We start from the raw sequence: 27,535 nt of genomic DNA on the forward strand, positions 1-27,535 counted from the left end.
TCCAGATCAGCCCGTTTGAGCTTCCATTTTCTCAAAGGCAGAGAAAGATAGTAAAATCTCGATTTGCACCGATTAAATTTTTTAGAAACTTGGGGACCACATACATGCTAGGGGAAGTCATATTAATGTTAAAAAACCTCAGAAAGTGAAATTTTCATGTCATAGGACCTTTAAATAAAGTCAGTAGGCCTCATTTATTAAACGAACATAAAACAGAAAATAGGGCATACAGTTGTTTAATCACAAAACTTGGACGTGAGCAATGGCTACGATCAAATCTCAATCGTGTACGCAAGTTTTTGAGTCACCTGAACTTGCACGCATCATAGTAAATATGGTGGAGAATTGTAGAATTACAGCATTTTGTTAATTAGTATTTTTCTGAGCATCAAAAATGTCATTTTTATACAGGGCTTTAGCTTTATATGCACAAATGGCAGCGTAAACAAGACTGATGACAAGATTGATGATTCAGTCGTCAGACTGATGACAAGATTGATGATTCAGTCGTCGCACCTGCAGTGCTTCGGTGAAAGGAGAAAAACAGAAATTACATCTATAAAAAAATAAAATAGTTAGGATCACATAAAATATATAATAGGCTATAATATAATTAACAGATTAACAAAAGGATAAAAATTCATATAGGTCACGCTCGTTTTTGTAACACTCTAAATGCATTTTATTTCTTTTCTTTATATGTTTATTTGATTTAATCCATCTGATCGCACAGGCACCTCGCACACACACAAACAACATTAGTTCTACCGTTGCCTGACATTTCAGCCATTCATCATAAAAACTAAAATGCATTCAACCAAACATAAAAGTTACAGTTTTATTTTAAAACGTCCACTGTAAAATCAGCATTCAGCGCTCAAACAAACATTTTTGCGCATGTGAAGGATTTCGTCCAATGAGATTGGCGGCTTACAAATGTTTTTATGAATCACACGTGAACTCTGCCATAAGTAGATTTGTTTTTTATGGATCTGCACTTGTTTCTACGTAGATTGATAAATGAGGCCCAGGAAACACTCTTATTATTGTGCCAGTGCTATCCACCAGTTTGAAGTTTGAGTAATTCCACCATACTCCGGAAGCAATGATATAAACGTGAAAAATATTTTTAATAATGTTTGAACAATGTCACTGTTTCACTCAATGCTATCTGTTCTGCTGAAACGCCAGCCTTTGTTGAGGACACTGTGTTCCAAGGGCAGACAGATGCATAACGCTTAGGGGCTAGTGTAGGGTGTGAGGCCAAAGCGCTTCGTCATAGCCTCCTAAACACCCAGGTACTGACGCGCTGGGAACGAACCCCCAGAACTGTCAGGATGTCTTAACACTGAAATCCCCTAATGAGACACGAGAGAATGAGGTAATGAGAAGGAGAGAACGAGAAAGAAAGATAGAACAATAAAGAAGCAGTTTAACCCAGTTTAACCTCCTGAAGAGTCTCCTTCAACATCCACTCAAAGCCCTCGGCACTAAAAGAAACAAAATAAATTAAGCTCAAACTGTTCACAGATATACTCTTCCTACAATGAAACCATCCTGCCCATTCTGGTGAAGATCTGAACACTGAAAACTATTTCTGTTTTTCCTGCAGTGGTTTAGAGAAAGATTTTGACAGGTCACTATTCTCTTACGTTTATCATAATTTTTTAACATCTTTTTGCCTTCACTACTTTTCAACACTACTTCACAACTTTAAATGGTGTTGAAGTGAAACAATTTGTGCTTTGCATAAAAGTCCAAATAATCCATGTAGACTCTCAGTCAGGGTGGAAAATTAACAGCCACAGAGTCTGAATGCAGCAAATACTATTGTGCTAAAGGCTGCATATAGCTTCAGTAGTAACACAAATAGTTTCAGATAATATTTAGATTTTAGTTTTTTGTTATGGCTTAGTGCGATTATCAAATCACAAAAGCTGTGATTTAATTAAATATATATATATATATATATATATATATATATATATATATATATATATTGAATGGCAATCTTTTTTTCCTTCTTTGACATCATTTCCATACTGATATATAATTACAACATTTTGGCAAAAACATGCAGCCATTACAAACAAGTACAGCAATCCTGTTTTTTTTTATTATTATTATTATTATTTTTTTTTTATTGCATTACAAAACACAATTCCTGTTAGAAGAATCATAATCAGATTTTTTTTATTATTATTATGTATTCCTATTGACTTTTAGCAGTGGACTGAGGCAAAGTCCTTTCAGGGAAGTCGTGCCACTCGGCCGCCATCTTGGCAATGCCTCCGGGCAGCTATTTAAGAATAACAAGACCAGCTCCTATCTAAATGAATGGGCAGAGAGTCAGAACTGCACTTTCACAGGTCACCGGGACATAAAAACAGCATGTATAGAAACAGCAGTGAAATATGATAAAAATCGTTAAAAAAATTTGATGACTTTGCCCCAAAATAAGGTTTAAAACGCCTTTTTCCCCACAGGTTATACCTTAACTACGCATGCGCAAGGGTTCCTCAACTGTGCGCATATGTCAGTGGAACCAGACGATAGGCTTAAATGTTTCCCGGCTTGACTGTTAAAAGCAGATGATTGGCTTTCCAGCGGGAGGGACGGGACATGTGCACACAACCGCCATCTTTGCTGTTACGGGTTTTCCTTATATATATGTATTGAGGATTGAAGAAGTGACATGTCTCTTATAAACTGTCTCTGACTGAGGCAAAACTTTCTTCTTCTGTGAACTATTTCACCACAAGAAACTTAGTTCAAGTTCTGTGTATTGAGGTTTGAGTAGTGCCATTCACCTGACACTGCTTTTTAAACTGACCCCTGCATTGATCTCTTTCAGTACTATACATTTTTCGTAGCATTTCCAGCACTTTCACAAGCCCTCCCTGAAAGCTTGCTTTTTGCTATTACCACTAAGTCTGTTTTCACGCCATTCTATGAGTGCACGGGAACAAAACAAAACACTTGGTGCAGTCAAAGAAGTGTAGCGAGCAAAAGATATACAGTGTAAGAGAAAGAAGTGCACATAATAGGAAGATGGAAGAGGCTTTTTAGAGGCAGAGGTAAAAATGGGCTGACAGACGGAGAGCTAAAAGCCTTAGAAAACAACTCAGACAAACGAGTCAGAGGAGTTGGACAGAGCAAACCAGATCACAGGGAGAATGAGACAAATGGACAGTTAGGAAGGAAATGGCACGGATGGAGGCACAAAGTTTAAACGAAGAGAGAAAAAAGCTAAAAGAAGATATGAGGAGGGATTGACAGATTGCTTACATCTTTACGTCTAATTTTATATAATTTACTAGAGGCGGATTAAATGAAACTGACTCTTTTCATATAACCACAAGTTTCCCAAAGACTCTGTCATTAGACTACAGCACTTGCATAACTAAAGTATGAAACCATTAAGTCAGCAAAGTTTAAATACTGTCTCATTTAAATTTCAGTTGGAAAATTGACATTAGATTTGATTCAAGTTTAATTCAAAATCACTTCAAAGTTCTCACTTTGTGTAATTGTATATGCTTTGAAATGTTTAAGTAATTTATATATATATATATATATATATATATGGGCACTAAACTTTTAAAATTTTTAACACATTTTAATTTTAACTTGTTAATTTTGTTTAACATTTCTCTTTTTTGTCTTTATTATGATAGGAGGGGGGCAGGGCAGGATCAGGAAAGGTCCATGAGCCAGGATTCGAACTGGGGACGGCCATAGCACTACAGCGCTATATGTTGGCACCCTGTCAGACTTGTGTTCCTGTTTTGTTGAGTTTTTCTCCCCATGTGCTTCCCGTGAACTAGTTTCTCCCTCTCATTTTGATTAGCCATTTAGTTAAAGTGTGTCCCGTTAATTAACCTCATTTGTCTATGTATTTAAGCCCCAATCTGTTCAGTCTTTGTTTGTTTGGTCACCTTTATGTTATGCTGTGTTTTCCCTTACCATTCTGCCCGTGTTCTAAAATTCTTCATTTAAAGAAGTGAGTTTGAACTGCACCTCCTGTTTTCCCCCACCTTCCTGCATCACCGTGACAGATGACCAGACCAAATAATGCAAACTGGGCTGAGGACCAGCTGTGGTGCCTGTGCCAGGGTGGTCAGCCTTTGGAGGGGTATGTAAATGCATTAAGAGTAAAAGAATCCAAGAAAAAGGCTTAACAAGCTGCAACAAGTATAGGCCATTTCTAATAATTTTATCCTTTTGTTAATCTGTTAATCATATTATATAACCTGTTACATATTTTTTTGTGTGACCTATTTATTTTATTATTTTTATAGACTTGATTTAATTTTTTTTTCTCCTTTATAGAAGTTAAGAATCAGAATCATCCTCATTCAGCCTCCTCTGAAACACACCTTGCCTCTCCAGCTCATCCCACGCCGGGACCCTCCACATGCCTAACCAATGGTTCCTATTACCCATATCCTCCCGTATTTCCCTGAGCTCAAAAATGGACTTCTAACAGTGCTAAAATCTACATCCCTTCAGTTGTCTCCAGTTCCATGAGCTAGAAATGCTGGCTGCTCCAATGTCAAGTTCGCCGGCCCCTCCACTGTCAAGTGGCTGATACATTTCATAACGGTTTCATATCTCTTGGTGTATATATATATATATATATATATATATATATATATATATATATATATATATATATATATATATATATATATATATATATATATATATATATTTACAGTACAGACCAAAAGTTTGGACACACCTTCTCATTCAAAGAGTTTTCTTTATTTTCATGACTATGAAAATTGTAGATTCACACTGAAGGCATCAAGGGCTATTTGACCAAGAAGGAGAATAATGGGGTGCTGCGCCAGATGACCTGGCCTCCACAGTCACCGGACCTGAACCCAATCGAGATGGTTTAGGGGTGAGCTGGACCGCAGACAGAAGGCAAAAGGGCCAACAACTCTTTGAATGAGAAGGTGTGTCCAAACTTTTGGTCTGTACTATATATATATATATATCCAAATAGAATCAATAACAACTGCCAAGTCCCTCTAGAGTAGATAATTTTTGATAACAAACAACATATGTTTGCCGCGTGGATCAGGCGGACTTAATGAAAATGCAAATTCATTCTTTGGCAGCAGGAGATGTTTTAAAGAATACGTTAGACATAAAGCGCGAGAAATAGAGGCTTCCCCAGTAACAGTTGTAAACAGAGCAGAGCTGGTACGCTCATACGCTGCTTTATCAGGCATATAACACGCAAGTCTTCCTTCAGAAATACAGCTAAATAAAAACACCTGTGCCTCGTTTTGATATTTAAACAAATGTAAGGAATTATTATTATTAAACGTGCAGTACGTAACGTTACTCATGTTTATTCAGCGAAGCCTTTTTGAAAATCGATCAGTTTTAAAATTGTGGCGAGTCTCCAAAAATAAATAAATGTATGGGAAACACATCCCGCAGCACAACCACCTGACCCCAACTTCAGTCTACTCATCACCTTGACTTTAACTGCGTTTGTAGAAGGCACTGCAGCCAGACCGATACACAACACAGACCGGAAGTTTACTTAGGTCCAGGCGCGTGCGCCTGATGAAACCGTCTATATATATATATATATACAGTGCCCTCTATAAGTATTGGAACAGTAAAGACAAAAATGCTAGAGGCAAGATTAGAGTTTGCAAAAGCCAGGAGAGTTTTGGAATAGAGTTTTATGGATAGATTAAACAAATATTAACCTTTATCTAAGTGACTGGAAAGCAAAAGTGTGGAGAAAAAGGGAACTGCAAATGATCCTAAGCATCCAACCTCTTCTGTAAAGCTTGGTGGAGGTGGTGTCATGGCATGGGCATGCATTGCTGTCTCTAGAATAGGACCTCTCAATTTTAATGATGACTTAATGTATGATGGCAGTAGCAGAATGAATTTGGAAGTGTACAAAATGATCTTGGCTACCAATATTCAAGAAAATGTCACCAGACACATCAGAAACTGCTTCACATTAAATCAGGACACTGACCCAAAACACCCTGCCAATTCAAGGAGTTTATCAGAGAGAGAGAAAAAAAAGTAAAGTCTTAGATTGACCAAGTCAATCTAAAGATTTTAATCCGATTGAACATTAATTTAACGAGATGAAGAGGAGACTAAAGGCAGAAACTCCCCAAGCAACAGTTGGTATTGGCTGCATTAAAGCCAGGGAAAAGCATTTCAAAGCATAAGACCAAGAGTCTGGTGATGTCTATGGGTCACAGACTCACTGCTCTGAGTGCATGCAAGGGATCTGCAACTAAATAATAGCTTTGAATCTTTTAAATCATTAAATTGAAATGTTCCAATACTTATGCTCACATCAAATAGTGGGACGAACTTTAAAAGTGCTTTTATTTGGTAAAACATTAAAACATGTATGTACTGAAACAGCTAATAATAAAAAAGTGACATTCTGTAGTTTTGTCTCATATTCATCTTTTAATCATATTTATAAATGTCTTGATTCCACAGCAAACAGATACATTTTGTCTTTACTGTTCCAATTATTATGAATGGCACTGCATATATATATATATATATATATATATATATATATATGGATTTTATTTATTTATGTATAAAAAATGTATGATATTTGGCCCAGCTCTAACACTAACTACACATGTAAGTCAGAGGGTCTGTTTCAGATTTTTCAAAGCAGAAACTCACGCAGGCAGCCGTTGTCAGTGAAGAACTCGGTGAATCTGTCGCATTCCTCTTTGCTGTTGCCGCTGCTGCTGCAATCACAGAATGGAGACACACTGATCTTGGGTGAGCGCAGATAATTTGGGGTCATCACCGTGCCTGGAAAACAAATGGACATGTTGCGTTTTAAAAATTAAAGTATCAATTTCATATTTTATTGGAATTTGATTACATATGTGTGTTTTTAAAAGCTGCAATGTGTACAGTACATTCCAAAACATAAACCCTTGTAATAATAAAAATAATAATAATTTTGGTACATTGTGCCTCATAAAAGCTGTACAGTAGGGATGTGACAGTGTTAGCCCACAGAGAAACAGTCTCCCACTGGTAGAACAACAACAGGAGCTAATCACAGATTAATAGCTGCACTGCTGTATTCCAGCTGCTGTTTCTGTGTGCTGCACACACAACTTTGGGAAGACATCCAGCACAAACAAAACGCAAAGAAAGAACTAGAGAACAAACATGTGTTCACGAAGTCTTTCTCTATATAGATCTCAGTGGATTGTATGGAGAGTAGAAGTCACCCAGTGGTAGTTAACGAGACACTAAATTGTATCACTGAATCATCAGTATATAACAGGTTGATGTGTGTGTTTGTGTATTCACCTTGACTCTAAATTAATATAAAATGTACTATATTAATAATTCAAAAATACATTTTTGTGTTTATAGGTATATGTGATAACTTGATTTTTAAAAGTGCAACTATTCCCCAACACCATAATTTATAATTTACCATATTAATAATAATAATAATAATAATAATAATAATAATAATAACACACACACACACACACACACACATACATATATATATATATATATATATATATATATATATATATACATATATATATATATATATATATATATATATATATTTATATATATATATATATATATATATATGTTATAGGGCAAACTCACCAATGAGGCCAGAGTATGACAGCAAGCAGTCAGCATAATTCTCCTTCAGACAGCCAGAGAGAGAGCGGGGCTCCGGTTGACAGTTAGTGAAGAAATCAGCCAGACGAGACCTAAAACACCACACACACACACACACACACACACACACAAACACACACACACGCACGCACACAAACACACACACGCACGCACGCACACACACACACACACACACACACACACACACACACACACACACACACACACTTCATATTACATAATTCTCACCTCTTCCTGACATCTATTCTAGTACAATGAGTACTAATGACACCACTTTATAATTAAATACAGTTCATTATGAATGAAAGAAAACATATGTTTCCAAATCTATTTGAAAAGCAAACTGCACACAGTTCTTGGCTGTTAAAAGTGTTGGAAGACTCTCAGTAGCAGTCTGTGGCAGTGTTAAGAATGGAGAAGGAATGTGTAAATCAATGTGCTGTGCCGTGTGTCCTAAGACAACATGGTGTGAGACTAGTGTGGGATCTCTGCACAACTTCACCGAACACCTTCCTACAGCTAGGGGCTACACCTGGCTTCAAAAAAAGCATAGGAACAAGAGCAGGATGGATGCAGCAAGAAAGACAAATAATGAGGAAAAAATGACCGGAATGGAGCATGCTAACTGTACAGACCTGGAGCGCAAGTGCAAATTTATTCCATTTATTTGTATGAGTGTCTGAGTGTGCCCCCAGAATGCGGATAATGTCAATCTTCTGATTGAGCAGGGTCATTAGCTGTCACACTCTGTGTGCCTAAAGACGTTTACTTGGCAAAACTACATCCACGTTGTGCTAATGAATCCTTAACAAGCCACTTAGCAGACTCTGGGGTTGCCTCCTTCCTGCACAAACCAGATTTAAGGCTGCAGTTTTTTATTGCTATACTTCAATAATCACCACAATCGTCCTGGCGATGTGTTCTCCTGCCTTACCTTAATAAATGCTTTATTTCCCAATAGATGCAGTTTAGCTGCTCATGGCAATATCTGTCCCTATTGGTGAATATGTGTTATTACAGATGGCATGTTGTGATGTTGCCTCTCAGATTCAGTGAGGCATTTCTTAGCACCTCTAAATATCTCATTTTGCACTGCCATGTGTTAATGCACACAAGATAAGTGTTGCCATGAAGTGTGGATGCATTTGCATGTAAGTGTTTGTATGTGTGTGTGAGTGTGTGTGTGTGTGTGTGTGTGTGTGTGTGTGTGTGTGTGTGTGTGTGTGTAAGAGGGCGAAAGAGAAGGATAGCTAGGTATTCTTAACTTTGTGTATATACTTTATTTACTCGCTTTACAACTATAAAGTTTGATACTGCTAGTGAAATGGTTCTGTTTATATTATATTATATTATATTATATTATATTATATTATATTATATTATATTATATTATATTATATTATATTATATTATATTATATTATTAGAAATTATTATATTAATAATATTTTAAATTGTTTTTAAATGGCAGTTTTTAATTACATTATTTTATTAAGGGAAATATATAATTTCAATCACATAGTATTAAAATTATCACTATAACATGTTGGAATAGATTGGAATATTTAAATATATTTTATTGTTTATTATCTTATAACAATTTAAGTGAACATTGAAGATATAATAATAATAATAATAATAATATATATATGTAAAACAGTCAATTCTTCTTATTTAGGGTCAGTTCACTAATTTATTATTATTTGCAATAGGTTTCTGAATAGTTAACATTAATTAAGTCACTAACTAACAATAAGCAATACATTAGTTTTAGCATTTATTAATCTTTGTTAACATTAGTTAATAAAAATATAAATGTTCACTGTTAGTTCAAGTCAGATCAGTTCCATTAAATAATGTTAATAGATACAATAGATTTTAATAATGTATTAGTAAATGCTGGTTATCATTAAAAGATTAATTAATGCTGGTAACACTTTATTTAACGTATCTTTGTTACACATTATATGTACTTATTATTAATAATAGGTTATGCATAATTACATGCAAGTAACCCTAACCCTAACCATATATTAAGTAGATGTAGTTAATTAATATTACTCAGTACTTAAGTGTATCATTACATTGTAACAAGATAAAGAGGCTACAATAAGGACACCTTAAAATAAATTGTAACCTGAATGCTTTAGAGGTATTTTTTAATTGTTAGTTCATGCTTACTAATGTAGTTAACTAATAGAAACATATTGTAAAGTGCTTTTGATTTATTAATTGAACTTCATTACATTAACAATATTAAGAACATGCTCATGAGAATAATATTATAAGTTGCCTGTCATAAATGAGTTGTTTGTGGCTCGGACCTGCAGATGTAGTTGGTCTTGCAGGACGCTTGCAGTGCCAGGCAGTTGGGCTTCTCCTTGTCCTCATATGAACAGGCTGGTACGATGGTCTGGCGTCTCCGCTCAGAACAGGCCAGCTGATCCCCCAGAGGACAGGAGCAGAAGAGCATACCGTAGCTGTGCTTGGGCGGCACCTTGTCGAAGAACTGCCGCAGGGCCTTGTGGCACTTGCGTTTGTTGCAGACTTCAGCCGTTGAGACTCGGCTGGTGCAGGGGCTTATGTAAGCTGAACGGTATTTCTTACAGGTGTCGTTCAGGTTGCAGGCCTTCGCTGCATTCAGGCAGTTGTTCTCTTTTGCTAGCGCTGGCTCACCTGCAAAGACAAAGATGCATGGTATAAAAGACAATATAATAAATATAACACAGATACAGTCTGTCCGTCAATCATTTTTGGAGAGAGGGTGAGCGGTTGAAATGCAGCTAAACCAGCTAAATTGCTTTAAAATGGTTATATAAAGAAAAAATAAATCAACTGATAAAAAAAATTTACTTTTTAATTTAAGAAATATATTTAAAAAGAATGGTAACAAAAACAAAGACAAAGAAAAAGAGTCTGATATTATCCACATCTCTGAAAACTATTTTATTTGAACACCCTACGGCACTGACAGACACGTGAATTAATCAAGTTTCTGCAGGTCTTCCAAAACACAGAGGCTGTTTATAAGGAACCTGTTTTTTGTTTTGGGTTGTTTTTTTTTATGTTTAATGGAACAGTGCTCATCCCTTTGGATCCCTGCAGCCTAAACAAACATCATCTTGGCCGAACAGGGGAGTCATCAAAGCGGCATGGCTCTGCTCTCGCCTGTCAGCTGCGGCTAATTGCAGGCTTTCTAACACATTCCACAATTAACTAACATTTCTGGAGACTTGCTGAGCTACAGCAGCAGCAGACGAAAATCACACAGTGTATGCTTGACTTTACATGGAAGTTTCAAAGCAGTCTTATTCTTCTTGTTGAAATCACAGAATAGTCAATTTAGGAATATATCCCCTCAAAATGACCGCTATTATGTCAAAAAAAAAAAAAAAATTTGTATTTCGGTTTACATACAATTTAATGGTAAATATTTTAATATTCCGCACCCAAACCTTAAATCAATTTTGAAGATTCTGCATACGCATATGACTGATATTCTATGCTGCTCCCAGTGCTCTCTATTAGAAATGAGAAATAATCGAAGGTTCGAAGTGGACATGGATTCATAATAGACATTTCATAGTATTTGTGCTCATTCAAAGCATTGTTTTATATATATATATATATATATATATATATATATAATTTTTTTTTTTTTTTTTTTTTTTCAACAAAATGCATGCATGCTTCTGAAGTTTATATCACAAATCCATTTAACTTTTTTAATCCCTCCTCTTCAACAGCTTTTTTTGTGGTATATAACTTTTCATTGTGGTATATTACTGATAAAGCTGCACAATGATATGTATAAAAACTGAAATCACAGCTCAATAGCCAGGTTTCCATTTAAAGTTGAATATTTAACTTTTGTGCAAAATTAGAATGTTGCATAAAACATTTGCGAATAAGCACCATGTCCACCCAGGTAAAAGAGAACAAAATTATCACTTCCTGATAAATGGGCACTAAATATAACAAAGAAAAGTGGGAGAAGTCAACGAATATAATAGTTTTCATATATAATAAATTATTTGTGCCTCAGAATGAGCAGACAAATCACAATGAATGTGGTAAAATGCTTTCATAAATGCCTGCTGTTCAGGAACATTGTCTTGTAACAGTTCTTGTGGGCAATAATACAGAAATACTTTGACAACAGACTTTGCCCGGGCATTTCAGAATGACCACTGCAACATTTCAGGTGCTCTTCAACAAGATCCATCTGCTGGTCAGGTTATGCCATACCATCGCACAAAGTCACTTTTTTTTTTTTGATGCGCATGGAGGAATTTATTGGAAAAAATGAGTTACCATCTCCAATTATTCACATGAACCCTTTTTCACACAAGACAAAAACCACCTTAAATGGGCTAATTATTAAATGTTTTTTTTTTTTGGTGTTTACACCACTCGTTTCTAACGCAATGCTTCAAAATGCGCACTAAAACAGGGTGATAGAAACATAGTTAGTGATCTCTACCAAGTAAAAAGCTGTTTCTGATGATGTAGCAAGATACACTACCATTCAAAAGTTTGAGGTCAAGTGAGCTTAAGTGATTTTTTTTTAAACAAACAAACAAAAAAAAAATCTTAATGACCCCAAACTTTTGAACAGTAGTGTTTCTTCCAGAGACGCACTATGACCCCTTGGCCTTCTATAGAACAATGTAAAATAACACTGCTCCACTCCATCTGTTAACCGTCTGGACTGTAATTGAACACACACACACACACATACAGAAGCATGTACGCACATTGAAAGTCCATCAGCCCAGTCAACATCTGCCCATTCAAGCCCTTCAGCACAGAAAAGTCTCTGTCTCTCTCTCTGTCTGTCTCTCTCTCTCTAGAAGGGGTGCTTATCTGTGTGTGGAAGAAAAGTGGAATGCAATCTTGCCTATTCATAAGCAGTGTGATGTTCTCAGTCAGAGCATCAGACATGCACACACACACACACACACACACACACACACACACACACACACACACACAGACATTCACACAGGCACTCAAAGCAAGAAAAAAAAAGCCCTCTCTGCTGAGTTCCACTACTGTCAGATGACATCATCAAAAAAAAGAGACAGTCTGTGTGTTTGTGTGTGTGTGAATGTGCCCCTCTGATCTGATGCCCTGAGGCTGACAAGAATAAAATACCTATTCTGTTGTTTGGCCAAAGGGCTTCAGGTTGAAACTATCCTATACAGCTGCCTGGATCCTTCACCTGTCGTATGAACCCTTAGTACCATATGTGACACTAAAGAGACTGACCAAATCACACATGAACACTGTCAAAATCCACATAACATTTATTGAGCACCAAAAAAGAAAATAAAAATAAGTAAAAAAGTTGCTATGGCGAGTAAATAAAACAGATTTACTTGTTGACTGGTAATTTCATAAAAAAATTACATAATATAGGGTTTAAATCAAATTGTAGGAGCAATAGTCCAACTCCCACTGATGTAAGATACACGATTCAAATCAAATTGTATACCAAGTAAAATATCTGCCTTGACTTGTGTCTTTTTCAACATTTTTCTTTTTCATTATCTGCATGTGGAATGAATAAACTATAAGTAATCTAATATAAAGCTGAAAGTACTTGTTTTTGTAAATGATTTTTTTGGAAAACATTAAAGTGCACAAACAAAGAGTTAGATGTAAATTAATTAAATGTAATTAATTACTAATCTTATATCATTTAGAAGTCTCTCATGCTCAACAAGGCTGCATTTATTTAATTAAGCAATACAGTAGAAATTGTAATCCAGGTGCTTCTCAGTTAATTAGAATGTCGAGGAAAAGTTCATTTATTTCAGTAATTCAACTCAAATTGTGAAACTCATGTATTAAATAAATTCAGTGCATACAGACTGAAGTAATTAAAATCTTTGCTACTTTTAATTGTGATGATTTTGGCTCACATTTAACAAAATCCCACCAATTCAAATTCAAATCTCAACAAATTAGAATACTTCATAAAACCAATAATAATAAAAAATTGAATTGTTGGCCTTCTGGAAAGTATGTTAATTTACTGTAAATGTAGTCAATATTTGGTAGGGGCTCCTTTTGCTTTAATTACTGCCTCAATTCAGTGTGGCATGGAGGTGATCAGTTTGTGGCAGTGCTGAGGTGGTATGGAACCCGAGGTTCTTTGACAGTGGCCTTCAGCTCATCTGCATTGTTTGGTCTCTTGTTTCTCATCTTCCTCTTGACAATAGCCCATAGATTCTCTATTTTTTTGTTGTTTTGTTATTGCTTTTGTTAGTGTGGGCAGGTGCCAAATCCTGCTGGAAAATGAAATCAGCATCTTCAAAAAGCTGCACAGCAGAAGGAAGCATGAAGTGCTCCAAGATTTTTTGGTAAACGGGTGCAGTGACTTTGGTTTTCAAAAAACACAATGGACCGACACTAGCAGATGACATTGCACCCCAAATCATCACAGACTGTAGAAACTTAACACTGCACTTCAAGCAACTTGGGCTATGAGCTTCTCCACCCTTCCTCCAGACTCCAGGACCTTGGTTTCCAAATGAAATACAAAACTTGCTATCATCTGAAAAAGGACTTTGGACCAATGGAAACAACCCATTTCTTTTTCTCCTTAGCCCAGGTAAGACGCCTCTGACATTGTCTGTGGTACAGGAATGGCTTAACAAGGGGAATACGACAACTGTAGTCAAATTCCTTGACACTTCTGTGTGTGGTGGCTCTTGATGCCTTGACCCCAGTCTCAGTCCATTCCTTGTGAAGTTCTCTAAAATTCTTGAATCCAGTTTGCTTGAAAATCCTCACAAGGCTGCAGTTCTCTCGGTTGGTTGTGCATCTTTTTCTTCCACAATTTTTTGTTCCACTCAACTTTCTGTTAACATGCTTGGATAAAGCACTCTGCCAGCTTATTGAATTTTGAATTGAATATTGAATGCCAAGACTGCACTGAATTTCACCTCAGAAGAATTTAGTAAAAAAGCTGTTTATAAAACATTGCATACTATAGGGCCATTGCTAACTATAGACAGAACAGTCACTTGACCTCTGCATTATGAAGGCCTCCATAACTCCATAAGCAGTACAATATAGGTAATTGCATATGTTTCATATTTACATTGTGCACTCCCCACCAGGTAAAATATTCTGATTGTTTGCATCTTGTTTTTAAGGCCATAAATAATAATGTATTTACTCTAATAAATTTCTATTGTAATGTACTCATTCTAATATATTTAAACCATCTTAACATTGCTGGTAGGTTATCATTGCACAAATCAACACACTCTCTACGTTTAATAAATAGAAATAAAAATTAGAATATTTCTTAACTAATGCGCTTCACTGAATTTCACTCTTCACTGAAAGTCACTCTCAAACAGATCACACTGAATGCGCGCACACAGACATTCTTTTTAGCGCTCAGACAAACTTTTTAGGGCTGCCCCACAATATTATCAATAAAATAGCTTAATCGCTGTGGGGCTACATTATCTTTCTCAACAAGCAGCTGGTAACCTTGTTTTTAAAGCAGTTAACGCCACAGCTTCACTGTTAATAAAGAAACCCAGCAAAAAACAGTGGTAATTTATACATACACAGCCTCTCTGATTCTCTCATAAATGAACACTTGATAAATTACACTTTTCTGAAAATAGAACATTGAAGTGAAGATCGCTAAACTGCAAGCTAACCAGTGTTTTCAGAAAGCAAGTACATTCTCTTTCAAACAGCCGCTCAGTATCTAACTATGGGGAATGCCCCTCAGGCATGTTAGACTATGGAAGCACCTGTTACACCTCCCTATAAATACAGTTGTGATCCCCAAAACGGCATTCTCGTTCTCTTCCTGTGAAGAGTTTCCTTCAGCATCTAGGCTGCGCTACTTTCAGTTCATAAACGTAGCATCAAGGTTGATGTTGCAGAACACAGTACAGTCAAAAGAGAAAGAATCTGTTGTGGATTCTCTGCTCGTTACTGAGCTTCTTAGCTTCGACTGTTATTAGCAGTGTGCCCTAGCTAACCTATTAAGGTGAGCTAAGTACTGGAATATCTGACTCGACCATGTCGGTGTCTGGCAGTGTGTGGATTCATGATCTCGGGCCGGGATTTAGATGTTTTGTTGGACATAGTAGTTGGCGAAGCAGCATCGCTGATCAAATGCTTCAGGACATGCAGATGGCGGAAGACAGCCGGCGCACTCGAGAAGCTCAGGAAGTGCAGATTTTGAACACCATTGCCTAGCATACATCTGGTGATCCTCCACTGACCAGCTGGCCCCCATCCTCACACAAATCTTCAACGTAGCTGTGCGAAATCCCTTCATGCTTCAAATGCTCCACCATCATCCCCATCCCAAAGAAATCCAAAATTACAGTAATAAATGACTACAGGCCTGTGGCTCTAATGTCTGTGGTTATGGTTATAGGTTCCTGGACACAACTATCTCTCAGGACCTAAAGTGGGACACTTACATTGACTCCATTGTGAAAAAGGCCCAGCAGAGGTTGTACTTCCTTCGCCAGCTGAGGAAGTTTAACTTGCCACAGGTGCCTCTGAAACAGTTCTACTCCGCCCTCATTGAATCCGTCCACTGCACTTCAATAACTGTCTGGTTCAGCTCAGCTACCAAATATAACACCAGTAGACTACAAAGGGTGGTCCGGACTGCTGAACGAATCATAGGTAAAACCCTCCCCACTCTACAAGAACTGTACTCCAGTGTGAGCAAAAGGACTAGCAAAATCATTCTAGACCCCTCACATCCAGCCCACTCCCTCTTTGAACTGTTGCCGTCTGGTCGACGCTACAGAGCTCTGAGCACCAGAACAGCGCTTAAGAGCTCATTCTTCGTGAAGTATCTCTACCTCATGGGCTTTGTTCAAAGGGAGATATTTGTGCGGCGGCAAGTTGGACTTCCCCGCATTTCACCGTCTTGATGTCACTGTGCCTTCATTGGCTCACTCAGTTCTTAAAGTGTGCTCACTGAAGAAATTGGCTATATCATGCCCATAGTGAGATACCGAGCGATTGCTTGAAAGAAGACATTAGGTAACTTGAGTAAATCCCAGTTTTCTGAGAACAGAGCGAGATTCTCAGCTCTTAGTTCTAAGCAAGCTTTCCTACTCGCATAACACAGGGGAAGAGCATGCTTAGAATGCCATTTTGGGGATAATAGCTGTATATATAGGGAGGGGTGGGCTCCTTGTTACAAGCTGTGATTGTTCCGTTCTTCAGACAGACGTGATGTCCATAGTCTATCACACCTGGGGGGGTTCCCCATAGAAAGATACCTCGCTCTGTTCTCAGGGAACTGGGGTTATGCAAGTAACCTAAAGTTTATCCACAGTGGAGAGAACGTGTGCACACATGGTTGCCAGGTTGACAAAGATAAGTAACACAACTTAGCAGATATTTCTGTATTGCGCAACTGGGAAGCTCTGTTTCAGGGATTATGTCTCCTTATATTAGACAACACTGGTTGTTTTTATTTGAGGCCAGATTAAACCTTGTTATAGCCCTTATATTATGCTCTATTCGTTATTTTTAGAAAGCTTGCACTTTTCTACTCCATGTTAAATGATGTTTTTGTATTCAAATTAAGCGTGGTCTACTGTTGCACATGATATTGATACAGGGACAGCTGGGTAGATGCTTGTATTGTCAAACCTCTGTGGCGATAAAACGTTGTATCAATCTATCAAACAGCACTAATCCTTTAGAAATCATTCTATGCTGGATTTGCTGGAAACAGGGATACTTTTTCTCAAGATTTTTTGATGAATAGTAAGTCCAACATTTGAAATTAACAACATTTGAAATTTAAAATGGTTCATAGCAATGTATAAAGTCTGTTACCTTTGATAATTTTAATGTTAATGTTAATTACTTTGTGTAATAATAATAAATAATAATAATAAATATAAAAAAAAATAATTAATAGAGTAAGAAAGGACACATTTTCTTATTTCATTTAGCAGGTACTTTTGAACCATAATGCAGAAATATGTTTCACGTTCACAAACAATAACATCACACATACATGCTGCAGCTCCTTCACCACACACATTGGCCATCTGGCCTAGAAGGTAAAGCAGGAACCCCCCCCCCTACAGTGTCTCATCTCCGACACAGCCTCAAATTGATTAGTTTCTCCTATTTCCATCCCCTTTAGCTCTAATTTTCAATTAGCAGGAGAATCAGTCTAAATAATGATCTTGAATGCTATTGGAACAAACCTGGGGTGTGCTTACAGATCTGCTTCTCATGTTTTATTTGGACCTTTGTTATCCATCTGTTCTTTCTTTGAGCCAGTATGGCAGTGATCCAACTGTGGGCAAATAAAGACTTGAATTTTATTTTAAAGGAAGTGGTCATGAATATAAATAAACTCATAGAATGCAGCCGTAAACATCTATGAGAAACTCATTAGTGCCTTGAAAAAAATAATAATAATCAGTTAAGTTAGCGCCAAGTGGCAGTACATTCTTACTGTTATATCTAATAAAATGTTCTCTAAAATATTACTATTAACTGTTAGTATCAGTTTTTAGAAATGCAAAGAGTATAGATGTTCCAGTTTAATAAAATGAGAGCAAAGGCACCATAATCAAACTTTTAATTCTGTCTCTCATCTGTGCGGTTTTAAAATAATTCCTCTCCAGGATTAGACAACTGAGGCTTGATTAAATCCTAATAAAAGCCTCACGTGAGGGTTAATGGGGAATGTACAGTGAAACAAGGAGGGGAGGCCAGCACACTCCTATCATACCTTATCTGGAACTGTAATGTCAGCAGTAATTAGCAAAGAGGTTGAGGATTTGATTAAAACAACACCGTGATCAGAACCTAATGTCCTCTTGAGTGCATGTGTGTGTGTGTTTGTCTCTCTCTATAACTGTCTATCAGACTTCAGGTGATTGTCAGTCACTAGACTGCAGAGAAAGTAAATGAATAGACAGACAATTATAGAAAAAAGATTGTAATGAGACTAAAAGGATGGAAAACATTAGCAAATTCTTCGACTGGGACTGTTGTTGTGTGTCCAGGTTTATTTTTCCCTGCGGTCACACAGATGTAGTGTTTGATAATACAAGGTAAGGATTGTGTTTGATAATGGACTTTAATTAGTCATCTTTATAGGGGCACGTCTCTGCTTTATTGCGTGGCATGTTTCTGCCATTTTCGTTTGTTTTTGTAGCTGAGAACTTAAAATAAAATTGACTTTGAAGAGTTACCCCTGTTGCCTCCCATCCTTACGTGTTATTCCCCACCAAGGGTGTAACACTAGTGAATGCTATCTAGCAATTTAAATTTCAAGCATTAAGCTCATTGGCTGCATATGCAAAATAAACCAATCAGCTTGTTTCAAGTAGTTTAACGCTGTGAATATTATCAATTTGTGTTAACAACTCATCAGCCTGCACCATCTAGAGTTTCATGACAGAACTTGGCATTTGTACAGATGGAATCATAGAGAGCTATCTTTTCTTGTTGACTGAGTGAACCAGAGAAGCCAAATAGTTGGAAAGAAGACTGTCTTTTTTTTGTACTTTAGCTCTTTGTAGCACTTAATAAACTCTCTCTTTCCACAAACAATCCTCCGGTGTAATAATGGCAAATGAAACTATAACTCAAGACCTCTGTAATTTATCCCTGAAGCTCTCTCTATCTCTCCTCACTCTTTCGACCAAGGTGGCATGCTCTCGGAGAAGGACATTCCTCTAAGAGATTTCATAAGGATGCATTGGGTTTCAGAAGTGACTGGTTAAACCCTGGGGTAATGGAGAGTTTGGTAAGGAAGCTGGTCTTTCCAAGGAGATTTTGGATCAGAAAATATGATACTTTCTATTAGTTACAGTTTGAGTAATTTTGCATAAATTAGCATTTGATGCCTTGGCTATGTGATTAGCCTGAGGGACTTAGAAGCAATGGACATTTTATTTTGGGCATGTCAGATACTGTATCTCCACTTTTACCAAAATGGAAGTTTGTTTGAGAAGTTAACATCCCTCACACACATACACACTCCCTGCAGCATTAGCATCACCATCCTGCCAGAACCCTCGACTGATGAGGATTCATGGCCCGGCAGGATTCTGCCTGCTCGATCCCGGCCCTGTACACAAACATGATCTGTGAGGCATTAATATGCACAACACCCCACCTCCCTCCCAGCCTGTCACAGAGATATACTGTCCTAGCCCCAGAGTACCAGTGCACTGAGAGACATCCGTTTCAGGGAAAGTTATACTATTGAGAATCATTAAACCTGCTGCTGTATTTGCATGAGTGCAAGAGATAGGATAGCTGTGATCTATTTCCTATGATTGGAAGTGATGAAATAGAGCATACAAACAAATGCATGTTGCTGAATCATTTTTCAAAAAAATAACCTTTAACCATGTACAAATAAGAAATTGAAAGAATATAGAAAAAGTAATGATTTTTATTCATTGTTTAAGAAGGAAAATGTTTAGAATGTATGGTCAGTGACCCACACTGGTGAAGTCCAAATGTCTGTTGTTTTGAATGAAAACAGTCACGTTGTGAAATATTGTTGCAGTTTAAAATGAACTGTTTTCTATTTTAATATATTTTAAAATGCAGTTTATTCCAGTGAAGCTGAATTTTCGGAAATCTTTCTAATATGCTGATTTGGTGCTAAAGAAATATTTCATATTATCAATGCTGAAAACAGATGTACTGTATAATATTTTGCGGAAACTGATGGATTTTGAGGATTATTTGATAAATAGAAAGTTCTGAACAACTAACATTTATTTGAAATTTATTTGAAATTTTTGGCCTATTTGATTGACCTCAACTTAACCAGTGTCAACAGAAAGAGACTGAGGACCATATCAGCACAACAAAGCAAGAGATGCTGTTTGCAGAAACTTAAAATCTGCAGGTCTCGATGAACATGGCTGAAAACAAAATTTTTCATATGCACTTTAAGTGTTTTAGACATTACTGAGTTAGATTAGGCAGCTTGTGAAACAGTATTTCAGGTCCAGCCGTGCTGCTTTCATGACTTAGAATAATTTTCCATTTCATTTGGAATTGATTAACTTTCCAAAGTGAGACAGAATGACCCTGGGTGGTAAAAATTTCGTAAAATAGCATCTATTGCCAGAGGCTTTAAGTGCAGTTTAAACCTCCACAGTGCAATCAGGCTAAAGCAGCAGTGCTTGGCTCTGATTGGGCCGTACATGTTACATCAAAACTGGCAGCACTGATAGAGGCCATCTGCTCTGGAGCTCAGAGAGCTGCATGGCTTACCAAACACCCTTAAAATGACAGCTAAAACTACTATTGAGACTTGTGAGGCATCAGACAGCTCCAGTAGTATGACATACGTCACAGCCATCGCTGCATTCTTTATCACACTGCCGACTGACTATATGAGTCAAAGGTCACGCTGAAGTGAAGAGACATCACATCCAAATCTGTCAAGCAGTGCTACTCATGTGTGAATCCTCTAAGAGAGTGGGAAAGATGTGGGAGGGAAAATACTTTAACAGCAGTCACGTTCAAAAGGCGCCCACTGACTGAACTGCTCATAAAGGACCGAAAGAGTGAGAGATCACTCTGAGCTAATGCGGAAACCCAGTGGGAGTGGAATATCAGTGCGGCTATCTAAACTGCCAGTCATCTGCGTCTGCCGCACTTCTAAATCATACAAATACTGTGATATTTCTCTCTGCTCACATTCAGTAACAAAAATACAGAGACTAGAGCCAGGGGCTTTGTAATGAGCAAGCAAAATATGGCTGTGAGGTGTAACAAATGGCATTTTTTTAACATGCTTTCTCACATCATCTCTCTCACACATGCAAACACCCCTTAAGTGATAGTGTGGCATGAATGCAAATCAGATTAACCTTAATTTAAACAACTTTTCTGCTTTAGTAATCTGCTTTCTATTAGCGATTGGTCAGGATGGCTGATCCACCAACTGAATAGTTTGACTAGTTTGTCTATAAGTTTTTTTTTAGAGTCAGTGTTTTCATAACATGCTTTGAGATTGTGAGAGACTTGGCCATTGCATTGCATCTCACACCATGAATTTTGTGTCAAGAAGCTGTGTCAAGTTAAAAATAGCTGCAATGAACAGAAGTAGAGACAGATCTTCCAGATTGTCATGTACATCTGAGTGAAACAGATAATCCAAAAGAAAAAACTTGGTACTTGGTTCAGTCCATTGAAGTCTGTTTTTTTTTTTGGTATATATATATATATATATATATATATATATATATATATATATATATATATATATATATATATATATATATATATATATTTGGTTTAAAAGCAATGCATGGATGAATCGTTCACAGTAAAACTAAAAATCTCTAGACCTCAAGCATTTGGTTACATTCGTATGCGTATCTAGCTGAACTTTAACGCATGAATGTGCTTTGTGTGGTGGACCCTAAATCAGCCCAATTATGCAGGGCTAAGACAGTCTAGTCAACTAGTTTTTCAGACAACCCACTGACTAGTTGATTATAAAAATATGCAGTTTTATGCATCCCTACTTTCTTTGCCAAAATCTTGTTTGAAAATTAAGCATTATAAAAAAGATACTGTCTTGTGTTACTGCACAAAAATGATGAATGCCTCTTTTATATGAGATGATATTTATACATACTATATATAAATCAGTGCCCTAACACTTTAAATAACTATATAAGGCACTAGTAGTTGGTGGTTCTCTGTGTTCAGCGGTGCAAAAGTCATCAGAGAATATAATCTCGCTTGTTCTCTCCACAGCTTTAAGAGTCCGTGGTCTATTATTATCTCAGTGATATTTCTCTCTGCCATCCTTGTCATCGCTCAATGTCAGCTGCCAATCAGAGGAAGCATGCAGAGGAAATGAACAGTCTGTTCTAAACGCTGAAAACTACAGCTTTCATTCAGTTTGAGAGGTTACGACAGGGATTTATACATCTAAAGGGATTTTCAGACACCCGAAATAAAGAACTCTCAAAGCAGAAAACATCTGATTGATATATATATCTCACAAAAGATGGTGGCATATAACAACTATGAACAACATAACAATAATAGCTAGAATGTATTTTAACGAGAAAGACAAAAATGGTATTTCAGCTGAACTGTCCCAGAAAACGACAGGTAAGTGACAGCTAAAGGACTGCACTCATATACACAAACTGATTAAGTGATTAATGTAATGTGACTTCATAGCAGACGTTAAATCTACAAAGTTCCTGGTTACAGTTTAAAAATGTACATTTCGCTGAAAAACAAACATTGTCTCCAGTCTATCAACCTTTATAATTGGGCTGTAGTGATGCTGAATTCACAGAGCATTGCAGTGATTGATGATCCTAATTTTCTAAGCGCTGTCTTCAACACTTAAAGTGCATATGACCCAGTTCTCTTAGATGTTTTTAATTTAACATACACTCTGCCAAAGTATGCCCTGAAGATGGATGACTACTGCTCTCCCAATTCTGGCAGGTAAAGTTGAGGATCGCACAGCAAAAACCATTGTGCTTGGCAGGGACATGGGCAAATAGAAACAGAGAGCAACAGAGAGACTGATAGAGAATGATACACAATAATAGTATAAATATTCATGAGATTTTGGTATATCAATATTTTTGATATATTTCATCAGCTTTTGGTCTTTTTTTTTTTTTTTAAGGGGTCATCGGGCACTACATGCACTCTTACAAGTTGTTTGAACTGAAATGTGTGATGACAGTGTGTGTACACAACCACCCTATAATGAAATAAATCCACCCAGTTTTTTTTTTCTCGTTAAATCATTTCCCCTTTCTCAAATCAAGCAGATATCAGATGCCTGTCTGTGTGATGTCACAAAAACAAGCCCCTCCCACGATGGTTTGATTGACAGTGGCGTTTCAGCACAGACTGGACTGGTGTCTTACCTCAGACCCGCCCAGAGTGAGCTGGCATCAGTCCTCCATTGTTTCGGCGTTGGAGCAGATGTAGACAAGAATGACTCCTAAGACCCTGAGGTGTTCTGTTGTTGGATGTAATAATGAACATAGCAGTCGCCATTTACTCCAGTCATCTGTGCCGCTGAAGACGCAGTGGATTTTGTTTGTTTCTGAAGGATTCAGATTATGTATTAATCTCAATGTCGAAAAATGTACACTTAAGACTGGTTTTGTGGTCCAGGGTCACATATAATATTGGCTATTGAATATTTTTTTCCTATTTGATGATTTAGATTATTTTTGCCATCATTCTACACTCAAAGTGCTGAAATCGTGGTAATCATGGTCTCCACAAAAATCTTAAGTAGCATAACTGTTTTTCACATGTTTCTTGAGCAGCAAAACAGCATATACAATACTGTAAGAATGATTTTTGAAGGAACATATATGCTGCCTAAAATTCAGCTTTGCCATTGCAGAATTTTGGCTAATCATATTTTCCCTGTAGAAAAGAAAGTAAGAAAGAAAGAAAAAGAAAGAAAGAAAGAAAGAAAGAAAGAAAGAAAGAAGTGCTTCACTGCTCTCATATCTAATTGGCGGAGATGTAGGGTCTCTGGAGAATCTGTCTCTCTGCCCTCAAAGAAACAGCAATGCTGCAAAGATATTTTTTCACATCAAACACATCAACATGTTCCCCTCTCCTGTATTTTGTTGCTTCTTTGAACGCTAAAAACTGCTGGTGTTTCATTCAATGTCACAGCTGCAGAAGTTTGAATATTTTGTATCTTACTTAAAAAAACAACACCACAAAAGTATAACAGACATGGATGGGGGGAGGAAACCGAAAGCAATGCAGATACGCATAAACATCCTGGTTTTGATTATTCCCAAACTGCTTGCTTACACTAGTTGGGAGGTATAGGAACCAGCCAATGAGCTCATTATTACCTAATGAGATTACCTAATGACTTCACAGGGGTTCCAGACCCAATAACTGCCAGATAACTTCCCCTGTAATTATTTGGAAACACCAGTGTACGCTGTCTCGACATTAAGCCAACATTTTAATCACATTGTCTGAGGGCTTCATAGAGCACAGCAAGGCTGGTTTGTTGAAAATGCTCTTTTATTTGCTGGATTAGCGATGGTCATGATTTAAGCCACGAAACCATTACCATGCACCAGTACCATAGCTGTTTTTTGCCATATTAAATAATAGAAATGCAAGTCTAGGGTGCATATAACCTTTCACATGTATTATCCAAGCATAAGCTGATATTATTTTCGATTGTGATTGTAGTAGATTGTAGATTGAAATTTGCAGAAGCAACAAGACTTTAGCAATTGCATTTGAACTGGACTGTGCACACAAATCATTCACCTTGTTTCCCATTTTTGTTTTTTAAGTTTTTTATAGCGACACAAGGGATTGTATGTGATTACTTTCCAAAATAACTACTGTGCACTTGTGCACGCATGGCACATAATTAATGGGGCTGCATGAGAAGTTAGAGGATGTAACTCTGAAACAGTCGCCTGACTGGGTTTGTCGGGCCTCTGGCGGCATGCTTTACTGTGGTCAGGCCCGGTATGCTTTATGACCTCTAATTAATACCCATTACTATGGAGGTCAGTCAGGACATGCTGGTGGGTTATCTACAGGACTATAAACCACAGCACAGTGAGAATGACTACATCCATCACTCATATGGCTCGGACTATGATAGAGAGAGATGAAGAGATGGCGAAGAGACAGAGCAGGAAAAAAAAGAAACACAAGACATTCATAATAAACGAAGGGGAGAATCGATAGCCGGGGAAGATGTGATGTTGAAATCTTTCAGTGTGAGTGTTAGTGATGAAACCCAGAAAGTCATAAATAAAGAATTAACAGTCTTGAGGAAAAACTGAATCACAGTAGTTCCTATACTCATGCATTAATAGATGAGGAAATGAACAATTTTACAATATTAAGTGCTGTAAAATACCAAACAAGGTTCTAACACTTTATGACCAATACATTTGCATGACTTTTCCATGACCTTCTCAATTATTCAGCAATTCTATTTAAAACATAATAAATGTATTTTTGCCACAGAATTGCTGTGGCAGAAATCCACTTGGAATTAATAGATTTAAATGTTTATATTTATTAGTGTACAAATGTTCCCAAAGGGCAAAAACATTTATTTAATTTAATTTAATTAATTAATTTATTTTAATAGATGATTTAGCTTTTTGAGCCTCCATGCACACCTTGCCATCCGTAATGATCATGTATTAGCTAGTAACATTTGCTGTCCAAAGAATCTCACTGGAAAGGCATCACATCAATGAAATATGACCTTTCATTGTTATCAATTTCCATAGTTTTAAAATGTTTTATATTCCTTTGCATACATTACCATTCAAAAGTATTTTATGCTCACAAGGCTGCATTTAGTTGATCAAAGATACAGCAAAAACAGTACAATTGTGAAATAATATGAAAATTTTTAAATATCTGAATATTGAGCAGCCATTATTCTAGTCTTTAAATTTCACATAATGCTTTAGAAATCATACTTATTTGCTGATCTGGTGCTTGAAATTAGTTGTGCTTCTTGAATTTTTTGGAGAAACAGTCATACTATTTTCAAGGTTTTCTGATGTATAGAAAGTTCAAAAGTTGAAATAGAAATCTCTGTCAACATTAAAACATTTTCTGACACATTTGATCAATTGAATGCATCCTTGCTAAATAACGGAATTCATTTCCTCTTTTTTTTTTTTTGGCAAGGGAGAAAAATAGTACTGACAACAAATTTTGGATCAGTAGTGTATCCAGCATAATAACTAATACTAAATAAAGAAGGGGATTTTTTTTCTGGCCACATAAATCTCTTATAAGAGACCATGCATACAGAATCAAAACAGCAATAGAATACTATGAGATCCAACTATCCAGCACAAGATTGACTGCAGCGCTCTGGTTATGGATGAAAAGTAGTAGTCATTCTCAAAGTTGAAAACATATGCCAGGGATCACTGCTCATAGCTCAGATTGAGTCAGGGTGCCCTTTGCATTTGCCTGCTACTTCAAGAGCCAGCTAAATGGAGCCTTAAGGAGTTAGAAAACTAAATAAACACAATGTCCTGCAAAGTTCTGTTGAAGAGCCGGTGGCTACTGCATCACTTATCAGCCAGCCCAGACAGAATATAGAGACATTTTAAAGCTTTTTCTCTACTGAATATTTGGTTGAAATTAATGTAAACAAAATAAAATGTGTTAAATGAAGCTGAGATTGCCGCGCTCTTGTTAAGCATAATAAAATAAACCAAAATATCTCAGACACACACACACACACACACACACACACACACACACACACAATGGTAGAACTCTGGGAATAAAGGTCATTTCAGTTCTGTGGAAATTTGCAAATGCAAATTCTGTGTGCTACTGCTCATCAGGTCACTCTTTCCTATCAATTTAGACTGTATATCGGCAAGGTAGCCAGTTTTTAGTTTGGCTCCATTATAATCAAAAGAAACCAGTATTTTCCCTCAGGAAAAAGAACTGTCATTTGGCCTTTGATAGTGAAGAGGGAGGAGATCAGACATTTTAATATGGGTTATGAGTTTGGTATGAGCTTTTCTGACAGGCCTAACTTCAGTCTAAAGGAAATTGGATGACAGGAGATTAAAGTCACAGTCTGGACTCTGCAGCATTACAAGACAAGTGCCAGGACTTTGATTTGTACTTAGAGTTAAGTGCCTGAACCCTGTGATGTATATTTAAAGACCAGCATAGTGCTTAGCAGTTGAAAGGGGAAATTTTATAAAGAGGGAATTCTGGGGGCTTGAGTCTTTTTCTGTGTCGAGTGTGACTGTGCGCTGGTGATTGTGCATTACTGC

The 27,535-nt window shown here is 36.9% G+C and overlaps 1 protein-coding gene across 2 annotated transcripts in view; it reads right to left on the reverse strand.

The window, feature by feature from the left end:
* gfra1a (gdnf family receptor alpha 1a) overlaps window positions 1–27,535 on the reverse strand; it is a 72,073-nt gene that overhangs the window by 6,496 nt on the left and 38,042 nt on the right. For both annotated transcript variants that reach the window (XM_059566496.1, XM_059566497.1), the window contains 3 exons: window positions 10,031–10,382; window positions 7,669–7,778; window positions 6,700–6,834 (listed from right to left, as the gene is read on the reverse strand). In XM_059566496.1, the coding sequence (XP_059422479.1) occupies window positions 6,700–6,834; window positions 7,669–7,778; window positions 10,031–10,382 (597 nt within the window). The remainder of the gene's footprint in view (window positions 1–6,699; window positions 6,835–7,668; window positions 7,779–10,030; window positions 10,383–27,535) is intronic.

This window comes from Carassius carassius, chromosome 14 (genome assembly GCF_963082965.1).
Source record: "Carassius carassius chromosome 14, fCarCar2.1, whole genome shotgun sequence".
NCBI classification, from domain to species: Eukaryota; Metazoa; Chordata; class Actinopteri; order Cypriniformes; family Cyprinidae; genus Carassius; species Carassius carassius.